Genomic DNA, 24,034 nt, shown 5'->3' with positions numbered 1-24,034 from the left:
TCTTGGGCACTGTCAACTCCTTTCTCTGCTTCTCTTAACATGGCACCACCATGTCCATTTCCAGCCTATCATGACTGCTCCATACTAATGGTATCAAGAATGTCCTCCTGGGCTTGCATTACCCAGTAATAGGGCATTTCCAATGGAATGTGGCATGGGTAGTCCACCCTGTGGTCCCATGAGGCTACACTGCCAGGCTTCTGTGAGGTAGAGCATGCAAAATTAGATATGTGTTCTATAGATATGTGTTCTGTCTACGCTATCTACATGATGGTGATATGCAATACCCAGTGTCCATCTCATGAATGCCACAATGCCAGAAAATGTTCCTAACTTCTAGATCCTTAGTTTCTAACCAGCTACATCTGCTAGAGGACCACAGGGGGCTTTTGGGTAGATGTGTGAGATGGATTAACACATAGCAACATCCAGACAGGAGAGGCCATTGATAACCCTTTTACTTCCCTATGCACACAGCTGAATACCCATGGATACTCAGTGAAGCCCTTTATTCAAATACTCATTGGGGACACTGAAGATGTGATTCCATGGCCTGCATCACATGGTAGGGCAATGTGACCCACTGGAGAAGGTATCCAAAGTTGTGATGGCCCGTGCTATTCTCTATATTGTCATGCACAGAAAGCTATCCATGGGCAAGGATAGTGCTGGGCTGCCACACCTCACTGTGGAAGGAGCAGACATGGTTGATGAGTGAGTTGCACAGGGTTGCAATCTTCATGCTGTTGGTACTTGGGACCACACAGGTAATTCATTTACAGACAATCCACTTGACTTGTGTAGCCCTTGGCATGCTTTCCTTTCTCCCCCCATGCCCACATTTAATAACAGATTTTGGAATTACTTGCATTTCTTTCTAACAGACATCTTCCATCAGTAATGTGGGGTGGTAACCAAGTAAGTATCCCCAGAGTTCAGGATGTTTACTACTAAAATGCAAGTGCATAAGGCCTGCAGCTCCTAGGAGTTTGAAAGCACGTCAAGTGCAAGTAGATAAATAGGTACCGCTCCGGCGGGAAGGTAAACGGTGATTCTGTGCGCTGCTCTGGTTCACCAGAAGCGGCTTAGTCATGCTGGCCACATGACCCGGAAGCTGTTTGCAGACAAAAGTCAGCTCCCTCGGCCTATAGAGCAAGATGAGCACTGCGACCCCAGAGTCATCAGTGACTGCACCTACTGGTCAGGGGTCCCTTTACCTAGCCATCTGTCATGTATGATCTAGTTGAGATTCATGCATTGCAGGGGGTTAACTAGATAGATGATCCTCAGGATCCCTTCCAACCCTACATTTCTATGATTCTTTTAATTCTTAGTGTGAGCTGCCTTGGCTGTTTGTTTACAAATACAGTAAATCAATCGATAAATCCTTTGGCCTTTAAGCTGCTAAAAATATCTCTCTCTCTGTGTGTGTGTGTGTGTGTGTGTGTGTGTGTGTGTGTGTGTGGAGATATTTCTGCCTGCAGCAGACAACCACATGCACCGCACTGGAGTGCCTATTCAGGCTGCAGTTGTAAGCACAATTGCTGGAGACCAATTCCCCTTGACCTCAACTGAACCTCCTCCTGACTCAAGGCGTTTGGGCTTCAGAGGTACACGGAACCCCCGCTATAAACAACAGAACTCAGGCGACATTTCTAACCCATGGAGAAAGACATCGCGTTTCTGAAGCGAATGGTAACGGTCCCTCTGCCTCGAGCTTCCTTCTCCGTCTAAAAAACCCGATTTGGGAGGGGGGGCAGGCGGCCCGTTGAGTCACGTGACCTCGCTCCGAAGACGAGGGCAGGGAGGAAGGAGAGGCGGCTTCTATTTCCATTGGTCTCTTTCGCGCCTTCACGGTCTCACATGACCCGCCCCCCCTCCAACGGAAGCCCCTCTGCTCCCGAGGATCTATGGTTTCTTTGTAGGAGGCGCTCCCCGCTGCGTCTATGGTCCTGGCGGGGCCGGACGGGAGGCTGGCGGATCGGCGTGCACATTCCTCCCCCATTACCTCACACTCGGCGAAGGGGCCGCCGGGATAGTGGAGGACCTGCGCTCTGTGCCGCCTTGCTTCAGCTCCCTGTGTAGCCGGCGGCGAGCCCGGGATTCCTCTTCCGATTTCGCTGTGCGGTTTCCCCCCTTCCCCTCCCCCCGCCCCCGGGCCGCCTCGTCCTCCCCTGCCCCGCTGGGTCCACTTCTCCGGCTCTCGCCCGCCTCGGCCCATGGCTCCATGAAGCGCGGGGCAGTCGAGGTGGCGGCGGCGGCGGCGGCGCTGGTGGCGGCGGCGGGGAGGCAAGAGCAGGAGCGGCGGCGGCGGCAGCGCTGGTGGCGGCGGCGTTGGTTGGGCTGAAACGGCGAACTGGGGAAGGGAGCCGTCTCCGCTCCGGGGAGAGAGAAGGTGGGGGCTCTCACGTCCTCTCCGCGAAGGAGCCGCGGGGGGGGGGCTGCTCAGATATTACCCCCCCCCCTTGCGGGCTCACCTCACATTCCCCTCAACCCCCCCGGGGGCTTCATCCTCCTTTGCGCCGCTCTCGCTCCTTCTCTCTTCAGGTCTGGACTCTGGGGCGTCCCTCTTATCTCTCCCCCCCTCCCGCATCTTCCTCTTCCTCGCGTCCTGCTCGGCAGCCCCCCCCCCCCTCAGGACCCGCTTTGTTGCTTTCCCCATGCTCGTGCACGGGGCCCTTCAACCTACTTCTTCGCCGACTCCCGGCGTGGTGCAGCGGCTACAGACCGGGGCTTGGACCCGGTTCAGGTTCTCGGTTCACCCGCCTGGGTGGCCTTGGGCAAGCCTGGCTATCCTTGTACATCTGTTTTGAGGATAAAGGCGACATAATACCTTGTTACGGCGGCGGAAATGCTTATGGAACAGGGCTAGTCACGTCCTCCTCTTGCATTCAGTACAGTCACGTAGGTCGTCTCTTCGCTCCTAAACAGGTTTACTCAGCTATAAGCTCCGTTTCAGTTCAGTGGGACTTGGTGCCTAGCGTGTCTTTTAGGATTGCAGGCTGTAGTCTTGTATATTCGTTTGCCATAAGCTCCTGTGTATTTGTACCATCCTGCTGTGTCCAGCTGGGTTTTTGCTTCCAGATAAGGGAGCATAGGATTGTGGTCTTAATTAGGAAGTAAAGCTCATTGGAATTAGGAAGTAAATTATTAGGAATTAGGAAGTAAAGTGCATTTTGGAATATATGTGCTTGCTCTGATGGTTTTCTGAAACTATTTCCATAAGACATTCGACTGCTGCTATTGCCCCCATCGACTACTCTAATAAGTGTGTCTACCCTTTGCTGTGTCTTCCTGTTGCTAATCATTTTATCTATGTAATCTGCCTTCTAACGCTATCAGTGCCATCAGCTTTGTATATGTCTGGGTTAAAATAGTGAAAGAGTTGGATCTCATACTTGGAGATGGCTTCAACATTTTATTCAGCTTCACCAGAGCAGAGTACCCCTGTTTTATCTTCTCTGCAAGTGTGGCTGGTGTGCTAGAGGAGATAATTAGCCATGCTGGTGTATTCTATCCTAGTGTCAGTGTGGTCTTAAACTAAGTGAGCTAAGATGACAGTACATGTCTGGTGAGGATCATCTGTAGAGGTGCTCCTGGTTATGCCAACATGCATCCATTTGGAAGTGTATGTTTTCTGTAGTGCCACACTTGTATGAAATTGTCTCTCCCCCCCACCCCGAAATAAGGCACATGCCAACAGTAAAGCAGTTCTGGCACATGCTGAAAACTTTGCTTATCATGGCATTTACTGGCTACTGATGCCAGCCATTATAAGATTCTCTAAGGATATTCTTATTGTCTGTCTGAAAGTATTTTAATGATTTTGATTGTATTTGTATAATATTTTATATTGTTGTACATATCCTTGGGATGCCTCTGCCAAAGGCAGTATATAAATATTTTAATAAATAAGGCCCAAGCACCCTGCACCTAATAGTTCTAGGATATTCCTAATACCTCCTACTTAGTACACCATTTCTTCCTGTATTAGCTCTTTCATTTTGCTTCTTTCACTATCTTTTGTACACTATCTGCACAAAAGTTCCCCCACCCCATAAGGAAATATAGTAGCATTGTCTTTCAGTGGTTTCATAGCAGTAGTTTCTCTGAGTGCATCTCATAGTAGGAGTAAGATGGACTTTGGGTCAAGAACAGAAAAGATAGAAAAGCCCACAATTACTTTGTGTCTCATGCACTGTGTTAACCTAGTATGCCTCTTTCCATCTATTTCACTAGCAGTGAGGTAGTGCATTTATAAGTCTAGGAGCTGAGCTCTTAATTCAGTGTTTAATTTTGCCTAGATACGATTTTATAGCCCTTTTTTTACTGAATGTTTTTTTCCAGATTTGGGGAACAGGAATGGGCCGTGAGAAAAGAAAATTCATTCCAGATATAAAATAGCTTCCCCTTCCACTTGTCCATCTCCCCCTTGGCAATACAAGGTTTCTGCTTTCAGTAAGTATTATCTCAAGCATAATATGTTGAAACTTATGGCACAATGATGTTGCGAATACTGGTGACTGGTATTACCAAAAAGCATGGTGAAAGGGGAGAGCTTTACCCACCTTACAACCACCAAGGTTACTGTATTCTTTCTGCACCCCGCCCCAAACCCTAAGCTTGTTTTGTTTTTTTAAATTGCCACCCAGATCCAAAGTGATGCTCAAGGTTAGATAATATCCTATATATTTTGCAGCCCTGTTTCAGTAACAGAGCTCAAACTGAGATTAAATAGGGTGTTCAACCCAATGATTAGCAAAGCAATAAAATTATTTGATGTAATGTTAAAAGAAATTGCTGCCTATAAAACCCTTTTTCCATATGCTGAGGTGAGTGCAGTCAGGAGGGGATAGGATGGCGAGTTAATTGTTGGATAAAAGAAGAACTGAATAGATGGTTCATTGTTAAATTGTTTCTCTTTGCTGGCATTTACAAAATGTTAGCATCTGAAATACACCAGCCAGGTTCATCTAGATTTGCTTTCTGACCATTTGCACATAGGGAATAATAATTTTCTTATAAAATCCCTTGCAAACATCGTACATTCTCTGCATGCTTTGGATTGACTTCTGAGTAAATGCGCCTAGGTTTGTGTTGCATACAGAAGGCAGTTCTGGCCAGCATGCTAACTAGGCCATTGACACAGGTGCAGCCACAATTGTAGAATTCTCCCTCCTTTTTCATAGCCGTTGTATAGCCTTCCATTTATAACTAACACTTTTCAGCCCCAAACCAATACAAGGGCATTAGTTTCAACATTCTCTTTATGTAAAGAAGACTGAGGCCTACACTCAACAGAGAAAATTGTCCTGTTCAGTTTTTAATTTAAATTTAAGATAGTGACATGCAAGAAAGTTCAAAATCTAAGGCTGAAGGTCTCATTTCTATCTGTAATCTGTGTTTTGTTAGAGGAATCCTTGATCAAACTCCTTGGTGGTTATTTGTATTTCAGTGATAATGGGCAAATTGCACTAATTCTTAAGAAAGGGTGTCAGCAGTAGACCTGCATATGGGAATGTCCAAGAAAGGAAGACTCACCCTCTTGACTCTACCAGGCTAATAACTAGCATAGGAGAGGTGACTAGCATACTGCCTTCTTCCTCCAAAGTACTTATGACAGTGGGAGCTTTCACCTACTCATTTTGCCCCAGTATACCTGTCTCCTGCTGGTAGGTGTAGGGGCTATCACTGCTGATCCGACTTTCCCAAGACAGGTGTGAGCAAGGGATGGATAGAAAGAATAACCTCTTAAGTTATAAGATTGCACATCTAGAAGATAGTGAAATGGCTGCAGCCTTTGTTCTAGCAAAAGGCCAAGTCTGTTAAACTGAATATTTTCAATATCTGGAAGACTTCACAGTTCCCTGTGCCTTAGGCCTTCTTGGACATAGTATTTTGCAAGTGAACTGAAACCCTAGGTTGAAAGCAAACTAAAATTGCAAGCATACAATGAGCACTTTGTAGCACTGTGGCTGTTCAACCAATTGTGTGTGATGATGTCACTGAGCACATCTGGAATGTTTTTCTTGGGTTTATCTAGCAGCATTCTGCCTTAATGCAAAGATAGTCCAGGTTGAGGACTACTCTCCATTCCTATTGCTGTATGAGGTACTAAAACACGCAAATGGTCTGCAGTTACATTTAACTATTGGATCACATGTTGCTCATGCAAACTTCACGGTAATGTTCCTTTTCATAAATAAAGTCTACATGACCTTTGTAAAAAATGTCTTCATAACTGTGCACATCGGTCTGCTTTCTATTTAGTTTTCCAGTCTTGTGCAATCATGTGTGAGCTTTCTTATGGAACTCGGGTTTTTAATGTGAGAGGTGTATTTTTCTTACTGTGGAAAGAACACATCCTTATAATTTGCTTTTCTTTTAGTATAATGCTATGTGTTGCATATTGTGTGTTTTGCCAGGGTTCTACAGTACTCCAGACAGCAAGTGCTGAATCAGGATGGGAAAAAGACGCTGTGTTCCTCCACTTGAGCCCAAGTTGGCAGCAGGCTGTTGTGGGGTAAAGAAACCCAAATTGTCTGGAAGTGGAACACACAGCCACGGGAATCAAGCCACAACCGTGCCAGTCTCTAGTTCAGGTCCTCTTCAGAACCACCAGCATGCAGATGGGGGCAATGGAAGGGAGAACGTATCAGATTTGACTTTATGCCCTGGAAACTCTCCAATTACGCGAATGAATCCCACTTCAGGAGCATTGAGCCCACTCGCCCGGCCTAATGGAACTGCCAACAGCACCAAAAACCTAGTGGTGACAGCGGAGATGTGCTGCTACTGCTTTGATGTACTCTACTGTCATCTTTATGGTTTCCCTCAGCCAAGACTTCCTCGATTTACCAATGACCCCTAGTGAGTAAATCCATGGGCGTGGGAGGGAAACTGAAAATTCATCATCCAAAGTTCTTATGTTGTAGGGCTATTTGGAACACAGGTAAACTGTTAAGAAGGAATCTGCAGTGCTGTTTTGATGTTTGTAGGATGACATAAAATTTGAAATGAAACTGTTTTAAATGGTGGAAGCATAGGTAGATTGATCTATATTAGGCAAACATTTAAAATGGGCATGCGCATCCTACGGGGCGCATATTCAAGCACTGGATTTTACAGGGCCTTTGACATTGTAGCACTCTCAGTAACTAAAGAAGGTTAAGGGATTGGGAGCAGGCCAAAGGATATAATGCTCCTTTGCCTCTCCAATGCAAATTCCCCAGCCAAAGCAAGCCTTATGGTAAAGGTTTATCATGACACCCATCTTATCCATAGTTAATGCTACTCCACAGTCGGTATTAACCAGACTTGAGATCAGAGGGGTCTGTTTTCCACCCTTAAAAGAACTGAGAAGGTTTAGTGTTTTATACTGAAGTCTGATACTTTGTAGCTGTGTTATATATACTTTACAATATCAATATCAAATTCAATATCTTCCTTTGTTGCAATTAGAATCTTCACGTTTGCAGAGCATAATTTGTAAGTGGCTCCATTATAACACTACATATTCTTTATTGTTGAGAAAAGTTGCATTTGGTGTAAAGGTTATAATTGGGAAACTAGGAAGCAGGAAAACAGCTTTTAGAAGAGTTTTGAAGTGAAATTGAATGAGGAGGTAGCCTTGCTTAGTGTGGCATAGGTTATGCAGTGCATTATATACCTTATACTTATTAAATGGCAGCTCTTTAAGAATATTATGAAGAAGATTGGAATTTGCTCCCCTAGAACTCCATTCCGATTTTTGCTCTAACTTCTTGTTTGAGTGATGTGAATATTGTGAGTCTCCAACAGAAAAAATATGTGGCTGCCTGCTAGAGCCAAGGGTGAAGCAGATATTTCAAAAGTAGCATGGCTGTTCCCGCATTTGGATCCCGTCCTTGAAAAGATAACTCGTGTCTTCTTAGCACTTCTTAGCTTAGATTGTGTTTTTCAAATATTTAGATCATTTGCCTCTAATGCGGATTTCACTGGAATTTTGTTGAACCATGACATGATTTTTTTTTGGTAAAGAGTATTTGCCCCACATAGCTGTCTTTTAAAACAAAAACAAAACCGTGCTTCCCAGCCATAGGCCAGCCACCACTGGCTCTTCATGATCAGGGTTGGTCTTGACTCATGGTCTGAAATCTTCTATTTTCCTAGGAAAATGTATTGAGAGATAAATGACTTTAAGGGGTCCAAAATTCGCCCCCCCAAAAAAAATCAGAAGCTTGATAACTTGAGATTTGAGCCAATATATTTGCTGGGGAAATAGTGATTAATCACTTTTCCTGCATTATTTTCTCTACAGACAGATTGGTCCAGTCTGGACAATTATATATTTGGTTAATAAGCAAAGATATGCCCAAAATTTTTACCCACGCATGCAACTTGCCCTTTATGGTGTACCTGAACACAAAGTGGGTATCATCAGTTAAACATTTTTTCTCATTTTGTCTGAACTGTAAAACTATGATTACCAAGTCAGGAACAAGCCAGAAAATCAAACTGTTGTTGGCAGTTGGTTTAAGATCTTGGCTTGTTCTGAACCTGGTTGTGGGAGTTTCCAGTTGGAAGAGATGGACACTGTTGCTAATTGAAGACTTGTACCTTGCATTCAGAAACACCAAGGAAGGAAGTGGCTGCTTTCATTGGTACCAGCTTTATTTATATCTTGGTTTATTAAGCCAAGATATGATCATCTGAATACAGCTTCAAATAGAAATATATATTTCTGAAGGTGATCATTGAAACCCAGCATGATCACAGTAACATCACATTATATCACATCTGCAGGCATATCAGAATGAGTGTCTTTGCCTGTGCTTTCTGTGGTACAAATCTGGATAAACTGGCTAGAAAAATCACATTATCCTAGGTTCCTATAATCTGGAAGCTAGTGTTGAAAAATGCTGATTTCTTACATCTTCCCCATTCAGGAGCAGTATCAAAAGTTTGCTGCACATTCATAGGAATTTGAGTTTAATTTTTATAGCCATACTGTAGTAGTATGTTGAAATTATGGGGGTTGGAGAAGAGAGAAAGTCAGCGAGTCAAAGTCCAGAGTTTTTGATTAGACTAAACAAGCCTTTTTTCAGCCCTAGAATTTGGAGTTTTTCTTGAGAGTGAGAAATCTGTTGTTTAAGCCATCCCTTCATCTTGGCTCCCCTGATTTGCCCTCCCTTCTCTTCCAGAGATTTGTGCCTGTGGAATTAGCACAGGAACAGAAAGTGGATGTGGTCATTCTATCTTTAGTATTCACTTTTTTATGTGCGCAGCCTAGCTGTACACACTCAGACCCCTGTTGAGAGGGAAACAAAACTTTGGAATAGTTTATCAAATAGCAACACAAGACCACAAAGGGGCATCCCAAGGAAGTGGCATCTTAAAGATCAGAAGTTACCACCAGGTGGGTAACAGTGCTTCTTACCAGCTAATCTGTGCTCTTATCTGTCAAAGTTTGGAGCAGTTAACTCAAGATCAATCAAAAGGATTACTAAAATTTTCACACCCTCTCCCCAGAACTGTCCAATGTACAGTCTTCTGATAACAACATGCTTGGAACCAAAGTGACCATCCATCCATGACCCTTATGGTGCTTTTAGAGCCTCTTTGAAGTGGATTAGTCACTTCTAGACTGCTGATCAATGGAACCTGATCTGATCTCGTCTATCCAGAAATTAGTATGCACCAGCTGTGCACTCTTGTCATTTCTTTTGTTTTTCATGTAGTTTTGATGTGTGTAATATATCAAGAAGGCTGACTGAATGCTGGGCTAATCATCTCCCCAGTAGTGGGAATCTGAATACAGCAGCCAAGTTAAACAGTCTGCCCAAGGACATGCCAGCAGAGAGTGATATGCTTCTGCTGTGTCAGACTGTGTGTGTTGTTTTCTGTTTTAAAGGCCAAAGACTCTTAACACAGAATGCCTTCCCCAACCTAGTGACCTCCAGATGTTTTGAGCTACAACTCCCACCATCCCTTACCATTGATCATGCAGGCTGGGGCTGATAGAAATCCTGGAAGGCACCAGGTTGGTGAAGGATAGCCAATAATCTCATGTGCAGTGATAATGAACTGGCAACCCTGATTGCCTCTCTTATTTGTGTGCGCAGTTGGTCTCTACATAAGGCTGTATGGGGTCAACTACATAGAGTTCGACTTCTCCCTCTAAGATGAAAAAGCATGCATCATGTGGAGGGAGATAGCAGTACATATTTTAGCTTTCTTCAGCTTGGTATCCTCTAGATATGTTGGATTAAAACTCCCATTATCCTTACAATCGGGCATGCTAGCTGTGACTGATGGGAAATATACCCCAACAACATCAGAAGGGCACTGGGTTTGGGAAGGCATGGTTTATTATGCAGGTGCTCTCCTGGGGAACATTGCTGGTTGCAAGAGGTGGCATATTAAGGTTTCATTTTAGTCACAGATATTTAGAACTTGAAATAACCTCCTGAATATTTGTGACTTAGGAGAAGCTTGTCTTTTCAGCACTTGATAAAGCTGTACTGTGCTGGAAATTGCATTTCTTTAATACATCTCTCTATTCGTCCAACCTAAATAACCAGATGATGCCTCCTAGATCGTAGTGCCTGTGATGATTTACTAGTACTTGGGTCCGGGAGAATCCTACACATTTAAATAAAACATTTTACCAATTGTGTCATTATTACTTGACTTCAAAAGTCAGACCTGTTCCCTGTGTGGCTTTGTTTTTTGCATTAAAAAACAAGTGTTGATTCAATTTGTTTGATGAAGAGTCATGGATCCAGTTTCAGATTTCTAAGTATAGGCGTGGCAGATTTGTTTGTATGAAGTTTATGTTCCAGGGTAATACCTGAACTTACAGTAGTATAATTTATTAGGCCAGCCGAAATATCCCAAAGGTAGTGTTCAAGCTTTCAGGTTCACCAGATCTCTTTCAGGCTGGATATTAAGTCAAAAGGGAGGGGGGGAAGATGTTGATGATTGTGATGAGAGAGCTCATGTCTGCAACTGAACATTTAAGCTGGAATAGAGAAGATCCTAAATACACTTAACTGAGGAGTAAATTCCATTGAACTTAGTGGGGGTTTACTCCTCATGGAATCAGTTAGCGTTTTGAGATTTTATTTATTATTAAATTTTCCGCAGTGCTTTTATCGTTGCAAGTGCATCTCTGTCACTGGAGGAGCCAAAACTGGATGGTGGTATGGGAGGATAGGAGTGGTGTCAAATTCTAAACACCCCCCTGTACCTACTATAGGTACATCAGCCTGGCATCCTACGTTGCAGGGGCTTGGCCTAGATGACCCTTGAGGTGCCTTCCAACTCTACAATTCCATGATTACACCAACAAAAGAGGTGCAAGTCATAACTCAATTATCCCATTAAGCTCAATGGAGACCAAGAAGCTACCCTACTCTGCCCTGGCATAGTATAGGATTCAAACTAAGTTTGGATTTAGTCACAGCACATCCCTACCAACATCTAACACCCAAACATAACTCAGATGATAGAATTTGCTGCACGGAGCTGTACGGCTTTGGTTCCAGCATTAAGGGGGAACTTTGGTTATGGGAACTATGTAGAAAAAGCACCTGACATAAAAGAAAGGGAGCACTTGTCACGAACATCTTGGACTCAGAACACATTGCCAATACTTGTTGTCTTAGAACCCATACAGGTATATCGCCTCAGGACACAAGCAGCCAACAACACCTCTCATCTGTAGCCAAAGATGCAAGAACAAAGCACCTTGAAGAGGTAAGCAAGGGGAAAGGGGAATCTTTTCAAAGTGTAACTGGTGCGACCTTGCTATATCTTGGCTAAACTATATTGGTGGAAAGATCCTTTTTCTCGCCATACCTAGAAACACCTTTACAAAGAAGCACAAGGCTAAGCATGTAGAAAGGGGCGCCATGGTGGCCATGAAACCCCCATATGTAAGAAAACTATAAATGAAGGACAGACCCTAACCATTAACACATGCTCATGATTCTTTTTGTCATACAGGATCGTGACAGCCTGGACACATGGAGCAGGACGAATGCAGTACCCAGAGTTCTGTTGTAACTCCCTAAAAGAGAGGTAGGTATTGTCTCAGTTTCTACACTTTCTCACCCAACAGAGGGAGGGAGGTTAAGGCTAAGGGTATTGGATGAGCACCTAGGTGATTTCACTCACTCAAATCACCTCCTCACAAACACCTATTACACATATAGCTCCAGAGACTATGCTGACTATTACTTTAGTGCTCTCCTTTTGTCTCTTCGATTTTCCAGGTGCAGAGAATAGGACACATTCCACCCCCAGTGCCATGCAGATCTCAAGTGAAGCCTAAAGCGAGACCAGCAGTTGCGACTATTGTGATTCTAGCCATATATATCAATCCAGCTACCTTGTAGAAAAGCGAGATTTTGTATATTGAAATATCTGATACTGTGCAATAAAAGTTTTCATTTGTAGCAACAGATGTTTTTGTTTTTTGTCAGTGTGGATGGCACTAATCCCATCCGCCAGTTCTGACTGGTCTCAAGATGGGAACTCTGACCTGGAAAGGGTTGGCTTATTACTAGAGCTCAGAGTCTGTAATGGCTCCATGCTCAAATGAAGGTAGTGGGTAGGCTCCTCAGAGTTTGCAAATGGCCTGATTACTACAGTAAGTGAAGCAGTCAGTTGGCACTGAGGGCAAAATGCGTGATGAGGTCTGGTACAATAAACAGCAGCTAGCTAATTATGCCGATCAATTCAGCATTTTCCCTGATTGGATGACACAGCACTTACTCAGGTGTACCAGTCTGAACATCTCCCAACAGTGACTGCTGAGAGGCTATATCAGTGGCTTGAATCTGGAACTCCTTGCGTGCCTGAGTAGTAGAGCATTGGAGTTGCATGCAGAAGGTTCTTGGGGTCTCCAGGTAGAGCTGGGGAAGACTCCCTGCCTGAAATCCTAAAGAGCTGTTGCCAGTCATTATAGACAATAATGAGCTTGGCGGATCAATGTTCTGACATGTTATAAGATAGCTTCTTATGTTCCTTCAGCTTTTCCACAGGGCATGGGTTCCTTATGTAGTCCATATGCTTCTGATATAAATGGATTCTAATTCTGTCTATTCCTCGCTCTTGCATCTGACATGACTGAGAAAGGCCAGGCATATTGACTACCCCAGTATGAACAGTCCATCAGCCTTGCTTAGCCCATACACGAAGCACTTCCATTTCATCTTAAATCTGTTTAAACTAGACAAGCTTTTTCATCTTGCTTTCTTTCTCATACATGCACACACACTTTGGTTGTTATTTGCTTAATATCCATCCTGGAGAAAACATCTGGTGAACGAAAAAACTGGCTTGGTACTTTGTTGTCTTTCAGTTGTTCCTCACAAATATATTACACTGTTGTTGAATTTGGTTCTTTCAACACAAACATGTTTTTTGTCTGCATTGTACGCTAGGTTATTTTAAAAACAAGGAATACTATAATTGAAATGTATTTTGTAAGATAACATTATTTTGATTACATTTCTGTCCACACTGAGTAGGATTTTGTTCCATTAAATTGTTAGTGGGATGTAACATAGGGTTTACCTGCTATTTTTTTAATTCTAGAAATATCCAGATTTTTATCCATTCTGCACCCTATTATTATTTTTTTGGCATATCGCAATTCTTGCAACTTGTTCAGATTCAACTACAAAGCTGAATCCGCTCAAGAGATTTGCAAGTTCATTTGGAGAACCAGGTCTGATCTTAGGATCCGTTGCTCTTTTCTGGTGCACACACAATACTCAGGTATAGTTTGTTTAATGAACCACGAGTCTCATAGGTCAAACAAATCATGACTAGTTTCTCCAAAGTTTGTTCTCCCCCTCCCCCCCCCCCAGCTGCTCTTTCTGTCATGCCTTTGTAGCCTGGTGAGGATTTGTGGTGCGGTGATTTGGGGGGGGGGGGGTTCACACACATCACCAAGCCATAATTAATACAAATCAAGGTTTATAAGCCAATAAAAAATACAGCTTTGAATCATTGTTGGCAGTAAACAAACCATGGTTAAGCTGATAGCCAGGGTTCACACATAATGCTAGGTTATGGTTTAATAAACCATGGTTTAGCATTACGTGCAAACCAGCCTACTGAAAATTTCTCAAATGCCTTAGTAGCCCAAAGCAAAAAAAATCCTTTTCCCCAACCACAGTTCCAATCCTGATAGGCCAATCACAGTTCTCATCTGGGGCAAATAACAGCTGTGGAGAGGGGTGATTGGATTGGGACCATAGCAGGGGAAGTGTATACTTCTAATTGAATCAGAAAAAAATGGATGTACTTTTTTTAGTTTTATTCTGATTTGTTCTTTCATTGTGGCCCATCATATATTCTTTTAGCCTCCATATGAGATGCCACTTGAAATCCTGCTTATACTGCTTTATAAGTTCTACTCAGTGGTTTGTGGCTGGAGCAGTAACTGAGTTAGGCATTCTCAGTACTAGAGTTACGATTTGCTCTCTGATGTCATCCTGCGCACTGCCTGCATGTGACTTAAGTACTTTCAGAATTGCAGAATTGAGGCAGGGAATACTGTGGTCTTTTAGTATAAGCTTTATATGCAAAATAGGGAACGTTATTGGTACTGTGGTTAGCACTTGAGGTCAGTGAACGTTACCTCCAATTTTGTATGCATTGGGGAAAGAGAGATATGAAAATTCTAGAAGAGATTTGAAAGTGTACCTATCAACCTACCTGCAACCCAGGATAACACTTCATGTATCTGATAGTGGACTGTAGTCTGTGAAAGTTTTATGACATAATATGTTTGTTAGTCTTTAAGGTGCCACAAGATTATTTCTTGAGTTATCCTCGTTGAGATAACGTGGGAGCTGCATCCCAACACTTGTGACTTAATTATTTACTGTATTTTTACTGGTGCAATCTGTATCTATTCAGAGCAACCTTTATTAAGCTGAAATACAAAATACTCAAATAAAACAGCAGAGGGCATAGCTCTCAAAAAGTACTGCCTTTGGAAAGAAGACAAAGATAAGAAAACTGAACATTTCAGAGTTCAGAGATGACTACAGTAAAGGCCTTGTCCTAAAAGCAGATTTGTCCCAAGACTACTAGAAACCAGATCAAAATGAATCCAGATAATCAGCTTCACCCAGGAGTCACTAGAGTTATCTATCCCCTACCCAACCATGTTCCCCCAAAAGACAAATTTGAGACATATGCTAGTTGTGTAAGAATAAAAAATAATGTTTATTATAGAGAGGCCTCACAGCCACCTTCAGTGTAGCTAGTAAGGTCTTCCACATTTGTGGACAAAGATTAATTTGTAATAAAATTAGGTGTGAAGGGTTTGGGTGTGTTTAACCTGGAGAAGAGATTATTAAGAGGTAATACTAAAATATTTGAAAGGTTATCACATAGAAGGTGCAGCAAATTTATTCTTTTGCCACTTCAGAGTGTAGGACCTGAACAGATAACTTCCTATCAGTATGAGCTGTTTTCTCAGAGGCTGGATGGCCACCTATCAGGAATGCTGTAGTAGTGAATTATTTGAAGATGGAGTTTTTGTGTTATGCATTTTCAGTCCACTCTTTGTGACATGGAAGACAGGGCGAGACAAGCGACTTCGGGGCTGCATCGGAACTTTCTCTGCCATGAATCTTCACTCAGGACTCAGGGAATACACATTAACCAGGTAAAGACATCATCCATACTGCCTCACATCTGATGGGAAAGCAGGCACAGTGGGGCATCCATGTTGTGATTTCCTATGTCTTGTCTGAGGCGTCATGTATATCCTGCTGCTCAGGCAGATGTTCTCCACCAGAATTTTCTGCTACCCAAAATTAGAATTGAGGAGTCACTGTTGTAGCTGACTGTATAATGTACTATGGCTTCCAGTTAAACGGTACACTGCATTCTTTTGTTTGGCGCTGGAAAACCATCTTCAAAGCTTGGTATATAAAGTAGCAATTTTGGATGCAAGCATGTTATAGCAGTACTTTGATTAGCAGTGCACTGGATTCCTATAACCTACAGGCACAATGTAAGTTAGTGGTTTATTTATTGTTTTTACCCATGATGGGGGTTTCAAGGGTGCACACCCACTTTGCAAAAGCACCCCTTCCCCAGGGGGAATATGGTTGGAAGAAGACATAAGGCTGCAAAGCAGAACCGAATGGCAGGCAGCAGCCCTGCTGCTGAGATAGGCAGCCACGTCACTAGGTGACCAGTTCACCTGAGCCAGAAGGAAGCCTCATTGTGATCAATAGCCTGCATAAGGTTAGCGGCATGCTCATTACTAAGGCAAAGTATTCTCTATTAGCATCAAATCCAGTTTGTCTGGGTTCTTGGCGGAATGTGAGTGTTTTGGGGAAGCATTTCAATCTCTTCCCATTTCATCATTGTCATAGTCATAGACAGAAATCTTAGTGCATGGCTCTACCTTTGGTTTATCTGGTGTTCCATTCTATATTTTATTTGATTCTCCATGTAATGTGCTTAAACCTGTTCTGACCTAAAGTGATGTCCCTTGTCCTGGGATGGAATGAGGCTGCAAATGTAAGAAAATGCTTGATTTAAACCTTATGGTGCTTGTTTTTGGTTGTGTGTGTGTGTTCTGTTCCCCTTCTATAGTGCACTTAAGGACAGCAGGTTTCCACCCCTGACTCGTGAGGAGCTGCCTAAACTTTTCTGCTCTGTCTCCCTCCTCACTAATTTTGAGGATGCCACTGACTACTTGGATTGGGAGGTGAGAACAGGTGCATTTGGATCTCTGCATCACTGTCTCATACCATTTGGGTTCGGGTTAGTATATGGTAATGTGTCTGTTTTATTATCAGGGTAGATTGTGGTTATATAGCTAGAAAAATGAGGTTGGAAAGATGGAAGACTGACAAAGAATACAAAAGTGGAATAATATTACTTCAGTTAAGCGTATGAGAAGGGAAGATAATTATTAGACTAACGTTGCAATCCTAATTCCACTTAACTGAATTCAATAGAAGTAAATCCCATCGAAGTTCCTGACATGATTAGGATTGTACCGTTCAGGGTCATCCTGTGCACATTTATATGAAAGTAAATTTCATTAAACGCTTTGGGACTTGCTTCTGTGTAACAAGCATAAGACCATACTGTTATAGTGGCATATGGGGTGAAGGACATATATTTTATGTTTTGAAATAGTGGGGCTTGCTGAAACTAATTAATTTGGTCTGCCTTGGAGAAATTGCCTCTGGGGCCAAAAGAGATGGCAGTACACAATAGAGTTGTCCTAGGAAATGACTTATGATATCGCAGATGCAAGAAATGGAAGCAAGGTGGAGGCCTTTATCCTGACAAGGTTGGACTGCTGGTAGGATGCATGGCAGCTGGAAAATGTTTTGTACATTGTTACAGGAACTACATCTCAGTTGACTTTTATGTTTCCATTGCTAGGTGGGAATCCATGGAATCAGAATTGAGTTCATCAATGAGAAAGGTGTCAAACGCACAGCAACATATTTACCTGAGGTTGCTAAGGAACAAGGTGAGTTTGAAACAATCTACACTGAGGGAAAGTGGTCCAAATATCAGGATTTGGATTGTGGATTTTGGCTTATACAGCAGCTGTGGAGGTCACCTAAAGCCATTAATTATCTATGGCTGAATTATTTTAAAAATCTGCCCTTTAAAATGCTCAAAATGTACAGTGCTAGTTATTCATTCAATGGCACATGTTTTTCCCCCTTAAGACCAACCATGTCTTAAAAGCAATTTTCTTCATTACTGCTAAGACTTTGGTGTTCTTCCTCCATCCCCTTGTCATAAAGAATGCCTGGCTTAGTTTACTGTTGAATCAGGTTTTGCCCTTCTGAGGTTTTTTTCAACATTGTGTGTGGGTTTCCTCTTCAGCCTCACCTGATCACACAAGCACAACGTCAGATGACCCTTCTATCCTCCCTCAGCACTAAGTTTTGTGCTGCAAACATGGACAACAGTTGAAGAATGCAGCAGTTGCCACCACTGTAATTGTTCAAAACATTTCTTCCACCATTCAGAGGATCACATCTCCTCCTGGAATTGAGTCAAAAGACCAAAGTGTAATTCATTAAATCAGGTCTCCGCACTGCACCATTACTGGAGAGTAGTGGATTTATACTATGTTTGATGTACAGCTGTGTCTTACTTTGAAAATGTGACTAACTTGATTGCTATATATGGCTAAAATAGGATAATTGGAAATGTCATATGACTTTGTTGACTAAATTGTTGTTTTCAGTTGGAACTGAATTTGTTGGAACAGTTGGAACAGTAATTTGAACTTGCTTATCTCTCTTTTGAGAGCCTATCCCTTTTTCTTGAAATGAGCCTGTATTTAGTTCACTGCTGCTTGCTTTTTTTTTTAACAGATTGGGATCAGATTCAGACAATAGACTCCTTGCTCAGGAAAGGTGGTTTTAAGGCTCCAATTACCAATGATTTTAGGAAAACTATTAAACTCACCAGGTAAATGACATATTTTACTTTTTGGTAGTTGTCAGCAACTAAAGTCATTACTACTTTCATTGCTGATGGTAAGTTTTAAGATTGCTCTTTGTGCTCCAGATCCTGCAGTTTTCTGAATTTCCTCACTGCCCCCAACAGTGGTGCCTAAACCTTGCTGTTTTGTTCAGTCATTGTATATAAATTGTTGCTTTTCATTTTCACAACAAATACTGGCTGCCAGAGCCAACTTTGGTTTTGTTTGGGCAATGTGTGCACACACACACACATGCATACCCTGGTTTCTGGGCTGGCTGGGACACACTCCTCCCCACTGCTGGCAGTGGTGGCTGCTCTCTTTTTCTCTGCCATCAGTTACCATTTCCTCCTTTGTATGCTTTCTTTTTGGGCCCACTGGTGTGATGGTTAGGCAGCAAGACGAAATGCAGCATCTACTTCCAGCTCCTTATGCCTGGAGGGAGAGAGTAAGGGAGCAAATGGAAGCCGCTCCTGCTCCTCACCTCTGCTACCAGCAGATTTAGGCAAATAGGAAGAAGAAGCAAGCACAGAGGAAAGGAGTGAGTGAGGGATCTGGCAGTGAAGAGAAGGCCCTTCCACCACTCTGCAGCCATTTAGAAGGGCTCCAGTCGGCAATGACTACTGAGCCCCTGTGGATTGTGGGCCTCATCCGTATTAAGCTGGAATTGAAATAAATAATTTGAAAGGTTAAACAATTTTTGTTGCTACAACAGAATTCCGAATACAGCTGTTGGTGATTTGCTGACTTTGTTTTGTTGACAAATGTATTTTTTTTTAAGATCCAATGCTTTTTTTCTTTCAGATACCGCAGTGAGAAGGTGACAATCAGTTATGCAGAATACATGGCTTCTCGTCAGCATTGTTTTCAGAATGGCACTCTTCATGCCCCGCCCCTCTACAATCATTACTCCTGACACAAGGCTGCATGACCAGTCCCGCCCCCCAGCTACCACTAACGGCTATGACATCATTGGGGCAGATGCCTCCTCTTCCTGGTCCAGTTACTTCTATTACTGCACCATTTTATGATGCTAGCTTCCGTTGCCAAGTCTGCCTTCCAGCTGACTGAGGGATGGGGGATACCAGTGAGTGCAACTGAACTTCAGGGGCCCATGCCTTTCCTCATCCTTCCTTCAGAATGAGGGTTCAGTTGGACTGAGGCTCCAAGACTGACAGTTGCAGTTGGGTAGAGAGAACCTTGAGGAACGGCAGTACCGCTTCAGATTGCTCTTGTGTGTTAAATTGCACTGTGTTCATTTGAATTGTTAATTGTGACAGCCCCCTTGATTAAGTAGGAGAGTTCTCCTGGCAGTCTGGGCAACGGAGTACAACAACATATTTTTAGGTTATTTTTAATTTTTTTAACCTCTGATATTTATCTACCATGAGCTGATTAGTCCTTATACACCCCAGGCAAGCAGATGACATGACGCGTTACAAGGATGTATGTCAGCAGAGATTCCTCCCTCCTCCTCTTCGCAGAAGATGGCAATTGAAAGGGGAAACAAAATTTACTGCAAATGAAATTTACTGCGTGCACAAATCCAGGAGGGTTCAGTTCTCACATCTAGCTGCTCTTGGTTTTGACAAAGAAGGAAAGTAGCCCAGCCCACTAGATAGGACAGTAATGCATAAATGAAGGTGAACTGTTCTGGGTTATGTTTGGGAGTAGCTTGCGTTTCCTTGTCTCCTGGAAGTACAATCTCCCTCTCCTTTGGGGTTTTCCCCTGGGTTTCTAACTTGAAATACAAGCAGCATGGTCTGCTGTTGGATTGGGGCTGATATTATTCCCCACAAAGCCATCGTTAAAGCAATTCAAAAAGGACGTGAAAATTGTGTATAGGAAACACTCCATGGGACCTGTGTTTAACTGGCAGCAGTTTTATTTAGCATGACCCTGATATCCAGGTAATGAAATACACAGTAAATGTTAGCCTTTAAGTGGTTATCTAATATAGGTGCCATCACTGCACTGGTGCTTCAATACTAGATACATATAATTGGAAGTCATTCAGATTGATTTAAAAGTATATAGCCTCCAGATAAGTGTACTTAGAACTGGAACCTAAGGAATATTTTCAACCCATACCTCCCCAACCCACCCCCGCAAAGTTAACTCACAACCATGTTTAACTATCCTGTGGATTTTAAAATTGCCCTTCCTATTGTTGCTGAATAGCCGGTACATCAAATCATAACTGGAAAGCTCTTTTTTCCCATTCAACTATCCTAATTCTCCTGTGTGAGTCACTATGTGTTATCGTGAATGCAGGCATTCTTAAATGAATCCACAGGGACTATAAAATGGCAGTGCAGGACTTGTGGAAATCTTGGTAATCAGCATTGATAGATTAAAAAAAATACAGGTGGAGAGCACAGCATTATGAGAATTTGATACCTTATATGCAGTATGTGTAAGGACAGTAGCTTTTATGGAAGGCTTATGGGAAGCCAGGAATTATCTGGGAATTATCTTTTACTGTGGGATGCAAGTTTCCAGATTCTTGGTGAATGAACATTGCCCTGGTGGGGAGGGTGAGGGGAGATTAATGCCTTCTATCTTGAAGCAAAGCCTCAAAGGCAGACTGAATAGACGTTGGATTACTGGAGAGGTAGACATGAATAGCCCATATGAACTGGTGAGCAATATTTGCCAGTATCTGGCTTGGTTTCATCAAAGTGAACTGCTGGCTAGAAGAGGGCAATCATATTATCTTCCTGGCAAAAGGACTGTTCAGAGAATCTAGGAAGCCTCCAAATTACTTATTTTTCTACCACTATTCCTCCTGTCTCAGAAGAAAACCTAACCTTGAAATTTTGCTTGTCAATGAACACATATCTAGATGGTTATGGGTGGGAATGAGAGAGAGAGGAGCTCATATTCCAGATATCTGCAGTACTGCCCCAGCTTTGGTTTTGTATCAGATCATTTGTATGGATTACCACTTTTTTCCCTTCTAATGATGATGAAATGTGTTTGAATGTGAAGGGACTGTTTCATGATTTCCTGCTACTGAGAATAAATCAGTCTTCTTACAAATTAGAGTGATTTGTAGTTAATGTTCCAGGTGCCCTGGACTGATGGGAGATTGTAGATGGGAGAGGAGAGTTCAGCTGTGGTCATGCCATCCATCTCTGCTCTCAGACAGTATTGAAACATAGGGCTACACTAATTACTATTCAAGTGTTCTACTTTAGAATTTAAATTGTAAAGATTTTTTTAAAAGCAAAAAAAAAAAAAAAAATGGTGCTAATCTTTCACCCCTGAGCACATTCGGTGAGACTGGTCATGCAGGCATATAGTGCCAGGCTATTCAATATTGCTTTTTTTTAAAAAAAAAATGTTTGCCCTGTTACGTGTCTTCAACAGTGTATAGTGTTAATTATTTGGTTTCATTTTAATGGGTGTGGGAGTTCAGGAGCCAGGTGGGGACCTTAGTTGCCATTTTAAAGAACAGACTTTTAGGAGTGACTTGACCTACTTGGTTTAATTTAACCATTTCACTGAAGTAAGCTAAATTGGTTTTGGAGTGAGAGGTGGTCTCATTCCCTGCCCTTATTTCCATCCCACCACCTAGTCTGTATAAATGGAAATGCCTCTGTTAAAGTTGGATTGTGGTGTTTTCTTGTACTAAGTGGAACAGCAAGCAGGCCATGAAGCACGTAATAGTCCTGAGAAATGGGTACATTCAGCATTGGTCTCATAATGGAGTTCAGTTACAGTATCTTTGAACAAGTGTGTTAGTGGGTTTCATTCCTGCAAAATGTATGGGATGGAATAAGTCGTCTGCAGAAGATGACACTATATCTGGCTCATACATAGCAGTAATGCAGCAAGATGAGCCAACACTGATATTTGAATGATGTGGGAACCAACAAAATAGCTAAAAGAGAACCGCCTGTTCTGGAGCCGTAACCAGTTGTCTTTTTCAGCTGATTAGTGAGTAGCAGGATTGTATAAAGACCTTAGCAATAGTCTTCTGGTCTGATTGGGAACTGGCTCATCCTTAGCTACAAGCAAGTGCCTTTTGGTCTAGATGGGTTTATTTCAAGACAACTGTAGTTGGGAATCTTCCTTGCTGCAGCCATGTATCTTTAGTGTATGGTTTTTGTTTTTGTTTTTTCTCTCCAGCAGATAATGTCTTTGATCACTGGAGTCTCACTGTTCCCCCCACCCCTTTTCATAATGACAACGAGCCTATCTTGATAGAGGCATTTTGGTCAGAAAGATTTTATGGTCAGAATATCAGATCAGCAGAAAACTGCATCTGAAGACCATAAAGGCGAAGTAATCTGTACATTTCAACCAAAATTTTAAGTTTTGCACATAATTGTTTTCCCCGATTCATTGTTAACATTGCAGTCTTCATTGACTGAGTGCTGTTTTGTTTGATTTCTAGCACCAAAATGAGTGACATTTTGGGGTTGTTATTTTTCTTTTGTTTTTCCTTTAAAAGCAAGGAATTTCTTTTGACCTTCAATGCAGAGATGTCAGACCAATTCTTTGTTATTACACTTGGTTGCCTCCTAGCTATATAACTTCTGGGTGTAAATCATTGAACTTTACCCTCTAATGAAGTATTGTAGAAAATAAATTGTAATGGATACATTTTTATCTTGTTCCTCTTTTATTGGTGTCTTTGTCGATTTTGACTTTTCACATTACAATCTAATACTAATAATTCATTTTGTGTTGTTTCTTTTTAATCCTACAAGGCAAATTAAAGTTGAAAGGCAAGCAGTGCGTATTCTTTAACAAAATTAGGAAATGCTCAGAAGTAATGAGATTGGAACTTGTATTTTTTTTAAAAATTAAAACTTTCATGCTTATCTGGTTGTGGTGAACTGCCTGTTCTCATTAGTTTGAAGATAAAAAGTGATTTCAGGGTGGTCGTTTTGAAATTGACATTTACCAAAATTATGTATGCAAAGTGCTTTAAAAGCACAGCTGCAACATAAATGCTGAGAAAGCGTTTACAGTTCTGTATCACTTAGATTATGCATAGCAATAGTCTTAACTCAATATATCTGTAAAATAAGAAAGCTGAGCCTGTCAGACTCAATAAGTAGCAAGTGCCATAGGTTTTTCCTTTGTGTTTTGGTAAAGAATGCCAGCAACAGTCCCAGATCAACTTCAGTTGATAATACCAACCAAAAAATCCCAACAGGAAAAGACTATTGTGATTTTTACCAATTAAATGTTAAGCGGTTCTTTCTTGCTTGAGGGTGTTTGGCCTGAAGACAAGTACCACTACCTGTCCTGATGTGCAGAATGAGCAGTAATGCATCTAATGGAAGGATACATTCTGCTTTTCTGCTGCTGCATTGATTTGGAATCAAACATTCTCTAATAGATTATTCTATCCCTTAAAGCACTTAATCTTATAAGACAATTGGATTCTACTTGGGCAAGCTCTGGAAAGTTGTTTTTCAAAACTAAAGTTCTAAAAGTATGGTGTTTTGTGATCCAAGTGTCCACCTTCCCCAGTGCCATGAATGAACAAGGTGAAATGTTAAAAGTGAGTAAAGAGTGTTTCATCAAGCTGCTAGT

The 24,034-nt window shown here is 42.1% G+C and overlaps 1 protein-coding gene and 1 long non-coding RNA gene across 4 annotated transcripts; both read left to right on the top strand.

The window, feature by feature from the left end:
* Positions 1–1,971: 1,971 nt before the first annotated feature.
* On the top strand, positions 1,972–23,092 carry AMMECR1L (AMMECR1 like). 3 transcript variants are annotated; one of them, XR_003706871.2, is made up of 8 exons: positions 1,972–2,395; positions 4,348–4,458; positions 6,426–6,870; positions 15,563–15,673; positions 16,615–16,729; positions 17,419–17,509; positions 17,875–18,062; positions 18,372–18,468. XR_003706871.2 is itself a non-coding variant. In XM_028730667.2 (8 exons), the coding sequence occupies exons 3-8, from the start codon at positions 6,464–6,466 to the stop codon at positions 19,395–19,397; spliced, it is 933 nt and encodes a 310-aa protein (XP_028586500.1). In that variant the 5' UTR covers positions 1,978–2,395; positions 4,348–4,458; positions 6,426–6,463; the 3' UTR covers positions 19,398–23,092. The 3 variants fall into 3 exon arrangements, 2 of the variants coding, with proteins under 2 accessions (XP_028586500.1, XP_028586502.1); XM_028730667.2 differs by lacking the exon at positions 17,875–18,062 and adding an exon at positions 19,286–23,092 and having other exon boundaries at positions 1,978–2,395; XM_028730669.2 differs by lacking the exons at positions 1,972–2,395; positions 17,875–18,062 and adding exons at positions 2,883–2,904; positions 19,286–23,092.
* LOC114597643 (uncharacterized) lies at positions 6,959–12,444 on the top strand. The gene is made up of 4 exons (XR_003706872.2): positions 6,959–10,021; positions 11,649–11,739; positions 11,989–12,063; positions 12,258–12,444. It is a non-coding gene; the product is annotated as an uncharacterized LOC114597643 (long non-coding RNA).
* Positions 23,093–24,034: the final 942 nt, after the last annotated feature.

Source organism: Podarcis muralis, chromosome 6 (assembly GCF_964188315.1).
Source record: "Podarcis muralis chromosome 6, rPodMur119.hap1.1, whole genome shotgun sequence".
Lineage (NCBI taxonomy): Eukaryota > Metazoa > Chordata > Lepidosauria > Squamata > Lacertidae > Podarcis > Podarcis muralis.
Note: the sequence above shows the minus strand (reverse complement) of the source record. Positions and strands in the feature narration are given on the sequence as shown.

What these genes read in the sequence shown, in the direction of transcription:
- AMMECR1L (XM_028730667.2), top strand. Translation starts at nt 6,464, where the DNA reads ATGGGAAAAAGACGCTGTGTTCCTCCACTTGAGCCCAAGTTGGCAGCA. An exon ending in TGAGGTTGCTAAGGAACAAG is followed by an intron (nt 17,510 to 18,371) that starts GTGAGTTTGAAA and finishes TTTTTTTAACAG; the next exon opens with ATTGGGATCAGATTCAGACA. An exon ending in AAAACTATTAAACTCACCAG is followed by an intron (nt 18,469 to 19,285) that starts GTAAATGACATA and finishes TTTTTCTTTCAG; the next exon opens with ATACCGCAGTGAGAAGGTGA.